Source organism: Choloepus didactylus, chromosome 21 (assembly GCF_015220235.1).
Source record: "Choloepus didactylus isolate mChoDid1 chromosome 21, mChoDid1.pri, whole genome shotgun sequence".
NCBI lineage: Eukaryota > Metazoa > Chordata > Mammalia > Pilosa > Megalonychidae > Choloepus > Choloepus didactylus.
Window position 1 is genome coordinate 3,211,804 of NC_051327.1, and position 14,629 is coordinate 3,226,432.

Genomic DNA, 14,629 nt, shown 5'->3' on the forward strand with positions numbered 1-14,629 from the left:
ATCAAGAAACTGGGGTAAATCATAATGCCCCCCTCCTAGGACAGAGGTGGGGACACAAGACAATGCAGGGAGAGATGAATGTCCACGGCTCCTCATGCCATGCAGAGTAAAAGCCAAAGTCCTCCTGGTTACCTTTATAAGCCTCCATGACTGGCCTCATCTCCCTCTACACTCCAGCCTCTCACTCCCCCTTCCTCTCCCACTCCAGTCATACTTCCCTCGGCCTGGAAGACTCTAACACCAAATATTCACATGATCTACTCCCACACGGAGATTTTTGTCTGTTTTGTTCACACAGCAAACAAAGTATTTGTTGGATGAATGAAAGCAAGCACCGACTGTCAGCTACTGTTACAATTGTTATTGGGTCTGATTAACACCGTGTCCTCCTGCCTGGCACAAGTCTGCACTTAGTTGAGTGTATGGTAAGGATGATGAAAAGTAGTTAAGGCTTATTGAGCATCTCCTGTACACCAGGCACTGTTGTAAAAACATTTGTGGGTTTAAACCTATTAATCCTCACCATGACTCAATGACGTAGGGACTTTTATTATTCCCATTTTACAGAGGATGAAAACTGAGGCACAGAGAGGTTAAATAGCCAGTAAGCAGCAGACCCAGGATTCAAATCCAGCCCCCCTGACCCCAGCATGGCAATACTTAACCATTTAGCTATTTAGGCCCTCTACGTCAATCCTCGAGCAAGGTTTGTTGCACATGTTCACCTCAACTCCGGTAAGGAGTGCAGACAGGATTCCAAATCCCCTTACAAAGGTGTAATTCTTTGGCCTGTGAATTTGTGCCATTCTGTTGCTTTGCAGACATTTAGTCCAGTCCCCGTGGAAGGCGGACCCCCTAAGGCCAGGAACTCAGCCCAAAACACAAATACTCTGGCACAGGCCCAGATACCCCAGAAACACTCACCCGGGCTGGGATCATAGCTGTGGCTCTCGTCACTACTGTTCCGGACAGATTCAAAGACAGCCCAGAGGAATTCTTTGGGGGGCAGGGTCCCAGTCATCTTGGAAGCTATTTGCTGAAGGCTATCAGGGAACTGTGTGGGAGAGGAGATGAAAGAGGAGAAAAAATAATCATAAGTAAAGTGCATGGCCACACAGAGTTTAATCAGAGTCTAAACTGCAACTTCTACTTAATGCCTTTGTTTTGTTTTGTTTACAGCAGCTTCTCAACTAACTTGGTCTCTACAAAGAACATATGAAATGACCTCGACCTCAATAATAATCCAATATATGCTAAATGACATAAGGATACATCATTTTCTAGCCATCAGATTGCCAAAAATAAAATAATAATACCTAATGCTAGCCAAGTTGGTAGAAATGACCACGCTCATTTTTCTGTGAGACTGTTAAATGGTGCATCATTACCAGGGCAATCTGAAAATATCTATCAAAAATGTAGATATGCCTACCCCTTTTTGGTTTGATGTTGTTTAAACAAATATTAAATTTATTTAATAAATAAATATTAAATTTTATATTTATCACAAAAAGGAGGAGGAGGAGAATGATCTCTGGATTCTGTGCGAAGACCAGTAATTAAGGGGTTTCTGGTTGCTCCAGAGAAACATCAAGAAATTTCTATTTCTCACCTAGAAATGATACATTTAGTCAATATTCAGGATATTGTTGGTATGCCTGTCCATGAACCTGGAGAATTAATCAAATGCTGTCATATAGCCACACACCACTGGGTCTCAGCTGCCCCTAAGAGAACACACCACTCAGGTAATAGCTCCTCCTCCTATTCTAGAATGAATCTGCAGAATTTGAAACACAGTCTAAGCCAGTAATTCTCAACCCAGGCTGTATGTGAGAATCATCTGGAAATTCTACAGGTGCCCAGGCCCCACCCCTGGATATCCCATGTCAACTGATCTGGGGTGGGAACCATCTACCAGTCATTTTTCAATCTCCCCAGTTGATTCCAGAGTGCAGCCTAGATGGACAACAATTGTTCTACGGAAATAGTGAACTTTCGAAAAGCAAAGTGCATAGCTGAGTTAATGGTATTTTCCATTTTGCATTTTTTAAAGGGAGAGGGTATATAGGTGTGGGTAGGATTTTTCTGAAAGGATGCATAAGAAATTGGGAATAGTGATTGCCTCTGAGAAGGGAGGCTGGGGAACTAGAAATGTCAGGTGGGAGAGAAACTTGCTTTTCATCACATATTCTTTGGTAGAGTTGGGGTTTTTTTTTAAACTAGGAGCATGTATTACTTGTTTTATTAAACATTCCAGGCATAAAAAGTATAGAGAATAATACAACAAAACACCTAGGTACCTACAACCCAGCTTAAGAAATAAAACATCACAAATATAATGGGAGGCTCTAAAGCTCCCTCCCTCATCCTTTGCTTCCTTTATTCCCAGAAGAAACATCACCCTGAATTTGACATTCACCATTCTCATACATGCTTTTAAACTTCTCTTACATACATATGAATTTATAAACAAAATGCAGAATTTTTTACATTTTTTAAACTTTATTTAACTAGCATCCTGCTGTACATATTCTTTGGCAACTCACTTTTTTTTTTTTTTTTTTTTTACTCTACACTGTTTTTGAGATTTAACCATGTTGATACAGGACTTTTTCCATTAAAAAAATTGAGTTACTCCCCCGCTATGTGGGATCTGACTCCCAGGGCTGTAAATCTCCCTGGCAATGCAGGATATGACTCCCTGGGATGAATCTGGACCCGACATCGTGGGATTAAGAGCATCTTTTTTTACCAAAAGGGGGATGCGAAATGAAATAAAGTTTCAGTGTCTGAGAGATTCCAAAGAGAGTTGAGAGGTCACTCTAGTGGGCATTCTTATGCACTATATAGATAACCCTTTTTAGGTTTTAATGCATTGGAATAGTTAGAAGTAAATACCTGAAACTATCAAACTGCAACCCAGCAGCCTTAACTCTTGAAGACGATTGTATAGCAATGTAGCTTACAAGAGGTGACAGTGTTATTGTGAAAGCCTTATGGATCATACTCCCTTTATCCAGTGTATGGATGGATGAGTAGAAAAACAGGGACAAAAAACTAAATGAAAAATAAGGTGGGAGGGTGGGATGATTTGGGTGTCCTTTTTTGCTTTTATTTTTTATTCTTATTTTCACTTTTTCTGGTACAATGAAAAGATTCAAAAAATAGATTGGGTTGATGAATGAACAACTATATGGTAGTACTATGAACAATTGATTGTATACTTTGAATAATTGTATGGTATGTGAATATATCTCAATAAAATTGAATTTAAAAAAACTGAGTTAATTAGACCAATCTCTAAGATTTATCATCTATTGTTTATGAATATAGGTTTCGACCCCGCAGATGATTTTATTACAAGTGGACATAAGAACATGTGCCAGTGATGTGCCGGGAGGTAAGGCCTCGCCTAGCATGTGTGAGAATGTGGGCCTTGTGTGTGCAAGCAGAGGGCTGAGGTGTGGGTGTGCTTTGTGGCTGATTTGACCATTGTTCAGCAAGTGCTCACTCCTCCGCCACCCGCCTCCAGGGAGGGAGACTACTTCCTGCCCCAGAGCTCGGTCATGTGACTTGTTTTGGCCAACGGAATGTGGCAGAAGTGACTGTGCCAATTCCCAGCCTAGGCTTTAAGGGAAATTGCACTTTCCCAGCCTCCTTTCTGGAGTTTCAGACCTTTGGGGGAGAGCAAGCTCCAGGTAGTCTGGTCCCCAGAGATGGGCCAGTGCAGCCAGGCTGCCCAGTGACCCACAGACCCACAGCAAGAAATAATGTTTATTGTTTGATGCCAGTGACAGTGTGTGGCTGTTTGTTATGCAGCAAAAGAGGACTAATTGGTGCTTGTATTGCCATGTCTCTTTTGGCCTAGATCATCTACCTCTCCACACATCCCTAGGAGAGGACTGTACCCCAAGTCTACACTCAACAAGGATTTGTTTTGGATTAAATAAGGATTTGTTTTTGGACATAGACATGCACATGCACATACACATGACACTGGCGGGTGTGAGAGCACTGAATGGCACCCCCATAGGTTGCACACAGACAGCAGAGCAAGAGCTAAACAACGGCTCCAGGCTGTGTACATTTGTCTGGAGAGCCATGTGAAAGGGCCAGGGCTCATTTGGCTGCAACCTCACCCCTTTTTCCCTAAACCTTGAGAGTGGAGTGGAACTTGGAGGAAGCTTCCAGAACTATTGACCGGCAGTGAACCCAACAGGGTACACATGACTACACTTTCTCTCCCCTTCAAATTCCTTCAGCTTTCTTAAGATGTGGTACAGAGGTACCTTTGCGGCAACAGAGCTTAGTTCATCTCCTGAGAAAAGGACTAGAAAGGGCCCCAAGTCCTTCGTAGTCTCAGCCGTCCAATTCTGAGGGAGTCTAGAAGAGATAATAAGTAGTAAGATGAAAACACATGCTGTGGTAGACATCTGCTGCCCTTGTCCCCTTGTTCTCTCAGGCGCAGGCAATCTTTACACCTGGAGAGACTGTCAATCACGTAATCTGACCCCACTTCCCTCACCAAGAAAGTGGGCGTGTGATACAAGATGGCCAATCAGAGACAAATCTTGGAATTCTGATGGAACTACCAGAGAAGCCCTCTCCAGTAGTAAAGAGGATATTGAAAGACATGCCTTTCACCAAGTGAAGACTATAAAGCGCACAAGGGACACAGAGCTGAGGCACAGGGGGAACATATTCCTGATGACATCTTTTGAGCCCCTGGTTACAGCCATGCCTGAAATCCAACCTGGAGTTTTCCTTGGGTTCCATTTCTGAACTCAGTAAATTCCCTTTGGTGGTGGTTGTTTCAATTGCATGTATGTCATTTACATTACAGTGTTTCCTTCTTCCCTTTCTCAGTAGAACAGTAATGATATATTTGTTCATTTCAAATTAACAAAATAATCTTCTCTTACGGCAAGACAAAATTTCCTCTTGAATTTGACAGGATAATAACTGACTCAGAATTGATTGTTTTTCTTATACAGATCATAAATGTCAAAAGTGACATATATCACACTATATTTGGTAGCATTCCTAAAGGAGGTCTGCTCAATTAGAAGCAATAACCCCTCTCTAAGACAGAGGCAAACCATCCCTGGCCAAAGAGGCCCCCCCTTTTCTCTTTGATTAAAAATATTAGCCCACTAAGCTTTATGCTTCATGAGGCAGGAACTACACCTATCTTGGTAACCACTATATCTTCAGCACTGGGGATAATACGATAGTTCTCCAATACTCAGTACTATGTGCCAGGCACAATTCTAAGTCCTTTACATGAATTAATGCATTTCATCGTCACAGCCACACTATGGAGACAATTACTGTCTCCATTCCACAGATATGAAACTCAAAGTGCAAAAATATTAGGTCGCACAGCCAGTAAATGATAGAAACAAGGTTTTAACCCTAGGAGTCTGGCTCCCAGAGCCATGCTCTTAAACTTTATATGATAGTACAGTGCCTGGGACCCAGAAATTACTCAGGAAACATTTGTTGTCTGGCCACTGACTGATTTGCCAGGTCTACTCAGATATCTGGCCTAACCTCAGACGACTCTACGTGGGAAAAGAACAGTTCTGTTTTCCCCCAAGAAGCTCTCATTCACCCAGAGGTGATAGAGCCTCTGTTATGTGCAGCAGTAATATCATCACCACCATCATCATCACCTTTTTATTTCAAAAATACCACCACCACCTTGCATTTGTTAAGTGCCGTCTTTTCAAAATTCTCCCACTCTTAATGCCAAATTATATTCTTTACAGGGAATCTGAGGCCAAAAGAAGAAGGTTCATATTTCCAGAATAAATGTTATCTAACCTCATTCCAAGCTAGAGACTCTGTTTTGAGGGAAGGAGAGCCAGGTCTGGGGCCCCCTCTCCCACCAAACCAATGCCCCCCACCCAAAGCCGAGCCCCCGGCCCTCCTCACCCGTGCTGCTGCAGGAGCCTGAGTCGCACCACAGCCTTCTGCTCAGCGCCGAGGTCTGGGCAGCGTCTGAGGCTGTGCAGGGCGGTGGCCCAGGCCCTGGGGGAGATGCCGTGGTCAATGATGGCTGCCGGCAGGTGGCAGAGCAGGTTCCCCACGACGTCCACGGCGTACTCATCAGCCAGGGAGTCGTTCTGAAACCGACAAGCAGGGCTGATGGGAAGATCCCACGGGGCTCGAGATCATGATCCCTTAAAAATGCTTCCCAACCCCCAATCACATGAAGATTCCAAGATCTGAGTTGCCTACTCTGCCATGGACTGGTAAGAGATGGTGCAGGGCCTGATTTTACCCACAGACCTCAGGAGTCCGGAAAACCCCACAGGGGAGAGATTGTGGGCAGAAGACTTAGCACATCCTGAGCACTCAATAAATGAAGGCCGTCATTGTTGTCGTCATTACTGCTCTGGGGATATTTCAGATTTCAACAACCATGATGATGATAATATAACAGTAATTAAAACAGCACCTCAAACTTTGTGTGCCACTTGAAGGCCTTCAAAGCTCTCCCACAAAATGATAAAACCAGCTAACATTTAACTGAGGCACTGTTCTGTGTTTATAGATTTTTAACCCATTTCATCTTCAAAGTAACCAGAAGAGGTAAGCACTAATAGTATCCACTTTTCAAAGATGAAAAAACCACCAGCTAGTGACAATGCTGGGATACACACCCAGACATTCTGGCTCCACAGTCTGCTCTTGGGCCTTTGCGTTAAACATATTGCCTATTTCATCCCCTCAGTGACTCCGAGAGCTAAGTGCTATTGTACCCATTTTACAGTTGAGGAGAGTGAGGCTCAGAGAGGTAAAGCAACTTGCACAGAGTCACATAACTAAGCACTGGAAGAGGCGTGTCTAGAATCCAGGTCTGGAATCCAGACTCTGAATACAGTGCTCTTTCCAGTCCTCTAGAGAGCCTCCCTTCATTCAGGCCCTGGGGTGGAAGTCTCCAGAACCAATAGCGACTGTTTTAACCAGGCGCTTCAGAGCTGGCTTTGAGACCCACAAGTCAGACTTCCAGCCATCACAGCAGGTTCCATATCCCAGCCAGAACCCCGTGAAGCCCCCCTGGATATGGCCACAGATACCTGGAGCAGGGGTCTCACTCGCAAAGAATTTCCTTACCAGGCACTGCTGTACTTTCATGAGAACTGAATTCTTTTTGTGAGAATCTAAAACCAAGGAGTCCAGCTGACTCTTCCCCAGGCTGATCAGAAAGGGCACACACTGGGAGGCTGGAACAGAAGCCAGGTAGTGGGCCCTGGAGAAAGAAAAGGAGAAATGGGAGGAAGAAGGTGACTCTCTGAATTTGCCCCTGAAATCAGGGTTCACATGCCCAGTGCTTTTCATGGAATGTTCTTTGTTCTCCCCAGTTATGTTGCGACTCCTTTGGACAGGTAGCAAGACTCCTACCCATTATGCACCTCCTTTATGGAGGAAACAAACTTCCCATCATGCTCTTCTTTTATGACAGGAAATAAGCTCCCCATCCATCACGCTCCTTTTCTATGAGAAGGAAACAAGCCTCCTACCCATCAAGCTCCTCTTCTGTGGGTGGGAAACAAACCTCCTACCCATCATGCTTCTCTTCTATTAGTAGGAAACTTCCTAATGTCCTCTTTTATGAGCAGGAAACAAAGCTCCCATCATGCTCCTCTTCTATGCCCCAGCAGCACTGATCAGAGAATGAGTTCTCCATAAACGTACGTTGCCCATGGACTGGTTGAGGGGAGATGAGGAGGAAGGAAAAGGAAAAGTGGAAGAAGAAAGAGACAAAGAGGAGACAGAATGAAACAGTAAGTAAGGAAGAAAGACGAGAAGGAGAGAGTAGAGAGAAACAAGAGCAATGACTCCCAACTCTGCCATCTCTAGCCCAGAACTGTCCCCTAAGCTATTGCCCATGTATTCTCAAAATGGACAATATCACCCCCAAGGGGGAGAAAACTGATTCTTGAGGTCAAAAAAAATCTTAGATATTACAATGATTTGTGCTCCTCCAAAGGTCAGCCCTTCCCAACAATATACTATGCCTTCATACCTAATTTCTCTTGTTGGAGAGAAACTAATATTTTTCTCCTTGGAGTGGTGATTATGAAAAAAGGTTGAGAAAGAATGTTCTAAATTCATGCAGCATACTCATCATCACTACGTGGCTGTTCCAAAATCAAATTCAACATCTCCCCTGAAACAGGTTTTCCCTCCTCTATGCTATCCCAGACTCCCTTCTCCCCTTAATCCCAAATCTGTCATTGCTATTTCCTTAACATTACTCAAATCTGTTCTCATCTCTCCATTCCCATTCATTCATTCAAACAACAACTATCTACAGTGCATCTACTGCATTCCTAGTTACCAGATACAGCAATGAACAAGAATTGAGTGGTCCCTACCCTCACGGTGTTTATGTTCTAGTGGGAGGAAGAAACATACAAACCAGTGAATAAAACAGGTAGTTTCAGCCAATTACCAACGTAAGGAAGAAAACAAAATGGCTCTGTAATAGAGAATGGTGATGACGGTGGCCAGGGGAACCCCTTCTAAGGCAGCGCTATTTAAGCTGAGACACAGATGGGTGGAAGGAGCTAACCATGCCAAGGCCTGAGTTACTGAGAAAAACTTCCACTTCCCTTCTTCCAGTCAGGCCCCTGCATTCCGTCTCCTACACAAGCAGATAAATCTGATGGCTGACCTGGAGAATAGTGAAACATTCATTGCATCACACAAGGTCCTTGGTCATCTGACTGTCCCTTATTCTCTGACCTTCTCCCTCCCAACTATTCTGCAGATACACACTGTGTGTTCCCCAGAGTGTCTCGCTCTCCTCACCCACCACTGACCCAGACGTCTCTTGTGCCCCTACTTAGAGTACCCATCCTAACTCTCTAACCTTGAATTGATTCTTCAAGCTTTAGTTCAGTCTTCCCTGACTCTCCCTTCTGAAGGAGATAGTCCCTCCTCTGTGTCTGGTGTTCATTATTTCTTCTTGCAGTAACAGCACCTAGTCTTCTTGGAGAACCATCCCCTTTACTTTAAGTTCTTGTGGTTTGGGGTGGAGCCAATCCCACTCTCAGCTCTAGGAGTGTAATACAGACATAAGCCAGTCAAAGTTACTCATCCTTCAACCCCCAGTGATTGGTTCAAAGGGAGCAGTGGCCCAATTTAGGCCAAGGAGGTGAAACCTGTGACTTTTATTGAGAATGATGGGAAGAAAGAGTCCTTCTCTTTCTCCTAAATATGAAGCTGGGAAGATGTAACCTTAGAACTGCCAGGGGCCACCACAGAGAGAGCTTTCCTAAGAATGAAGCAACAGAGAAAGCTGGACCAAAAGACTCAGGGAGAGATGATATCATCTGAGCCCCTGGATCCAGTTGTGCCTGAAGTCCACCCTGGACTTTCCAGTTACCTGAACCAAAAATCCTTTTTATCACCTAAGCCAGTTTGAGTTAAGCTTCTGTTAATTTCAACCAAATATCAACTTGATAATATAATTGTTTTCATGCTTGTCTATTTTCCCCATAATAGCATAAGCTCTTATAAGGGGAAAATTTAGCTATGTCTGAGAACTAGCACACAGTAAAACATTCAATGAATATTTGAATAAATTAAGACAATACCAGGAAGAGAAGGGAGAAAGAAATGAAGAAGCAGAAAAGGAGAGAAACAGTGTCTGGACAGTACTTAAAAAGCAAGGTCACCCTGCAGGCCTCAAAGTCCACAGGTACGGGAGAGACCTTACTGCCCGTATCAGCCCTGATTCCCGCGGATCGTGGGCACAGCTGTGACACCAGCCTGGACGGGACCTGCTTCGCTGGCACTCGATCGGGCTTGGGTTGCTTTCACTTTGGTTTTTAATCTTTTTAGAAAAAAGCAGGAAGCTCCATATGACATGTCTATGTGGGGCTCAGAATTTAAATTTTAGTCCCCAAGGACCTAACTGTCTAAGACACTCTCCACTCTGCCTCTGATTCTTATGAAGACCCAGGGGGAGAGAATCTCTTTTGTGATTCCCCCCGTCCTACAGCTGAGCCAGAAAGGGGGGTCAGATTCACTTACGGGAGTGTGGCCAAGAGGAAGGGCGGCATAGAGGACCTGGAAACTTCCCAGTATTTCCACGCCAAACAATTGACCTGAAAGAATGAAGCAGTTTTTGAATTTGGACTAATAATAATGATAATTTTAATAATAATAATAGCAAACACAGATAGTGCTTTTTGTGTGCCAGGCACAGTTCTAAGCATTTTATCAAAGCTCATTTATTTGATATGACATTCTATGATACAGGTACCACTGCTGTGCCCATTGTATGGATGAGAAAGTGAAGGCAAAGAATAATAAGACAAGCACAAACATTTAAGTGTGAGGATGCTTATCACAGTTTTGTTTATAACTGCAAAAAAGTGAGATGTAACCCTAATGTCCCTCAGTAGGGGATTGGTTAAGTAAATTATGATATGTCCATACAAAGGAATACTATGCAACTATTTTGTTTTAGTAACATAGATTTATATACATTAACACGGAGCTATGTCCATACCCTAATTTATAAAATGAAACAGATCAGTATGTCTAGTATGAGCTCATTTGTGTTTTTTAAACTACGTAAGTTTTACATACACGAAAAAGTCTTGGAGTCAACAGCAAACTTTTCATTGTGATTACGTCCAAAGCAAGATTTCTCAACCTCAGCACTACTGAAAGTTTTTTTTTAATTATAGTGAAATGCACATAACATAAAATTTACTATTAGTGACATTTAGCACATTCACAATGTTGTGAAGCCATCACCACTATCTAGTCCATAACGTTTTCATCACCCCAAGAAGAAATCCTGTAAACAATTAAGCAGTCACTCCCCTCTTCTCCCTCCCCCCACCTCCTGGCAACCACTAATCTACTTTCTATCTCTATGGATTTGCCTATTCTGGATATTTCATATACGTGGAGTCATAGACTACGTGGCTTTTGTGTCTGGCTGTATTTACTTAGCAATATGTTCTCAAGGTTCATTCATGTTCTTGCATGAATCAGAACTTCATTCATTTTTATGACTAAATAATGTCCCACTGTATGGATATACCACATTTTACTTATCCATTCATCAGTTGATGGGCATTTGGGTTATTTCCACCTTTTGACCACTGTGAAGAAGAACCACTGACACTTCGGCCAGGTCATTCTTTGTTGTGAGGGGCTGCCCTATGCACTACAGAATGTTTAGCAGCAACCCTGGCCTCTACTCCCTGGATGCCAGTAGCACACGTGCGACCGGATGTAACAATCAAAAATGTCTCCAGACATTGGCAAATGTCCTCTGAGGGGCAAAACTACCACCAGGTGAGTACTGGGGAAAGTTTGGGAAATTTTACTTTCTCTGTATTGTTTCATTTTTTATAGTGATTATGTATCTTCAGCAAAAATGGGAACAATCAAGATGAGTTTTCTAATTCTCTGGTAGCTGAAGAATACTCTGAGAACTCGGGAGAGTCTGGGTAACTGACTTGGTTGAGTCAACTCCTCCTGCTCGAACACGGAGTTCTTCCTTTTACCCACTACCAGCTTACCTGCCTGGCCAGGACTCTGAACATACACAGTGATCTTCACCCGGAAGCTGGCTAGTATGGCAAATTCTAGAGCCCCACCCCAGACCTGCTATACTGGAAACTCTGGGGTGCCCCACCCTGTAATCTGTTTTAATGAGATGCTGATGCAAACTCAAGTTTGAGAACCACTGGTATAACAGACAATCCAAGGGAATGATGGAGCGTCACTAAAACTTTGCATAATCCTCTAATGATCTCAAAGGATTATACAAGGAGCTTTACTCTTTCTGCCTTTGGGGAAGAGAATTCACTGTCTGGAAACTTTTAATTCAGGTCTGAAACACACCTAGGCCAGAGTTGGGAATTTGGCTTGTATATTCACTTGCTTGCTCTCTCAAGTTCACACTCAAAGCTCAAAAGCTGTTCACAAGACACATTTTCACTTGTTTAGGTACTGTGTAAAGTCAGTTACTTGGAAAATCACAAGAGTTGGTGAGGATACGGAGAAATAGGAACTCTTGTACATTTTTGGTGGGAATGCAAAATATGTGAAGGCATTGTGGAAGTCAGTTTGGAGGTTCCACAGAAAGTTGAACATAAAATATGATCCAGCAATCACACTTCTTGGTATACACCCAAAGGAACTGAAAGCAGGGACTCGGACAGATATTTGTACAACAAGGTTCATAGCAGCATGATTCACAATAGCCAAAAACTAGAACCAACCCAAGTGTCCATCAGTGGAAGAATAAATAAAATGTGGTATGTATGTGTATATACACACGCACACACAGACACAATGAAATATTAATGAGCCATAAAAAGGAATGACGTTCTGACACATGCTACAACATGGATAAACCTTGAAAACATTAGGTTATGTGAAATAAGCTAGATATGAAAGGTCAGATATTGTATGATTCCACTTACATGAAATTCCACTAGAAAATGCAAATTCACAGAGACAGAAAGTAGAGTACAGGTGGGGGACAGCAAGGGGGTAATGGGTAGAGTTTCTGTTTGGGGTGATGCAAAAGTTTTGGTAATGGGTAGTGATGACAATAGCATGACATTGTGAATGTAATTAATACCACTGATTTGTATACTTAAAAGTGGTTAAAATGGGAAATTTTATGCTGCATATATGTTGCCATAATAAATTTTTTTAAGTCAGTACTGCCTCTGATCTCTCCAGAGCATTAAAAAGTATCCATAGTGCGGGCGGGGCAAGATGGCAGACTGGTGAGCTGTATGTTTTAGTTACTCCTCCAGGAAAGTAGGTAAAAAGCCAGGAACTGCGTGGACTGGACACCACAGAGCAATCTGTCTTTGGGCATACTTCATACAACACTCATGAAAACGTGGAACTGCTGAGATCACCGAAATCTGTAAGTTTTTGCGGCCAGGGGACCCGCGCCCCTCCCTGCCAGGCTCAGTCCCGGGGGAGGAGGGGCTGTCAGCTCCAGGAAGGAGAAGGGAGAATTGCAGTGGCTGCTCTCATCGGAAACTCATTCTACTGATTCAAACTCCAACCATAGATAGACTGAGGCCAGACACCAGAGACTCTGAGAGCAGCCAGCCCAGCAGAGAGGAGACGGGCATAGAAGGAAAACAACACGAGAAGCTCCAAAGTAAAAGCAGAGGATTTTTGGAGTTCTGGTGAACACAGAAAGGGGAAGGGCGGAGATCAGGCCTTGAGGCGCATATGCAAATCCCGAAGCAAGGCTGATCTCTCCGCCCAGGGCACCTTTCCTTAATGGCCCTGGTTGCTTTGTCTATTAGCATTTCAATAACCCATTAGATCTCTGAGGAGGGCCGTTTTTTTTTTTTTTTTTTTTTTTTTAAATCCTTTTTGCTTTTTCTAAAACAATTACTCTAAGAAGCTCAATACAGAAAGCTTCAAAGAATTGAAATTTGGGCACGTCAAGTCAAGAGCAGAAATAAGAGAGCTCTGAGACAAAAGGCAATAATCCAGTGGCTGAGAAAATTCACTAAACAACACAACTTCCCAAGAAAAGGGGGGTGTCCGCTCACAGCCACCATCCTGGTGGACAGGAAACACTCCTGCCCATCGCCAGCCCCATAGCCCAGAGCTGCCCCAGACAACCCAGTGTGACGGAAGTGCTTCAAATAACAGGCACACACCACAAAACTGGGCGTGGACATTAGCCTTCCCTGCAACCTCAGCTGAATGTCCCAGAGCTGGGAAGGGGGAGCAGTGTGAATTAACAGAGCCCCATTCAGCCATCATTTGAGCAGACTGGGAGCTTCCCAACACAGCCCAGCAGCCCAGAACTGCCCTGGGGGGACGGCACTCACCTGTGACATAGCACAGTCATCCCTCAACAGAGGACCCGGGGTGCACAGCCTGGAAGAGGGGCCCACTTGCAAGTCTCAGGAGCCATACGCCAATACCAAAGACTTGTGGGTCAGTGGCAGAGACAAACTGTGGCAGGACTGAACTGAAGGATTAGACTATTGCAGTAGCTTTAAAACTCTAGGATCATCAGGGAGATTTGATTGTTAGGGCCACCCCCCCTCCCCAACTGCCCAGAAACACGCCCCACATACAGGGCAGGCAACACCAACTACACACGCAAGCTTGGGACACCAATCGGGCCCCACAAGACTCACTCCCCCGCTCACCAAAAAGGCTAAGCAGGGGAGATCTGGCTTGTGGAGAACAGGTGGCTCGTGGACTCCACCTGCTGGTTAGTTAGAGAAAGTGTACTCCACGAAGCTGTAGATCTGATAAATTAGAGATAAGGACTTCAACTGGTCTACAAACCCTAAAAGAACCCTATCAAGGACAGCAAATGCCACGAGGCCAAAAACAACAGAAAATTATAAAGCATATGAAAAAACCAGACGATATGGATAACCCAAGCCCAAGCACCCAAATCAAACGACCAGAAGAGACACACCTAGAGCAGCTACTCAAAGAACTAAAGATGAACAATGAGACCCTAGTACGGGATATGAAGGAAATCAAGAAGACCCTAGAAGAGCATAAAGAAGACATTGCAAGACTAAATAAAAAAATGGATGATCTTATGGAAATTAAAGAAACTGTTGACCAAATTAAAAAG

The 14,629-nt window shown here is 43.7% G+C and overlaps 1 protein-coding gene across 2 annotated transcripts in view; it reads right to left on the reverse strand.

The window, feature by feature from the left end:
- The window catches only part of OTOA (otoancorin), a 76,703-nt gene that overhangs the window by 17,797 nt on the left and 44,277 nt on the right, over positions 1–14,629 (reverse strand). For both annotated transcript variants that reach the window (XM_037815314.1, XM_037815315.1), the window contains 5 exons: positions 10,054–10,127; positions 7,126–7,261; positions 5,941–6,131; positions 4,293–4,386; positions 925–1,054 (listed from right to left, as the gene is read on the reverse strand). In XM_037815314.1, coding sequence (XP_037671242.1) covers positions 925–1,054; positions 4,293–4,386; positions 5,941–6,131; positions 7,126–7,261; positions 10,054–10,127 — 625 coding nt within the window. The remainder of the gene's footprint in view (positions 1–924; positions 1,055–4,292; positions 4,387–5,940; positions 6,132–7,125; positions 7,262–10,053; positions 10,128–14,629) is intronic.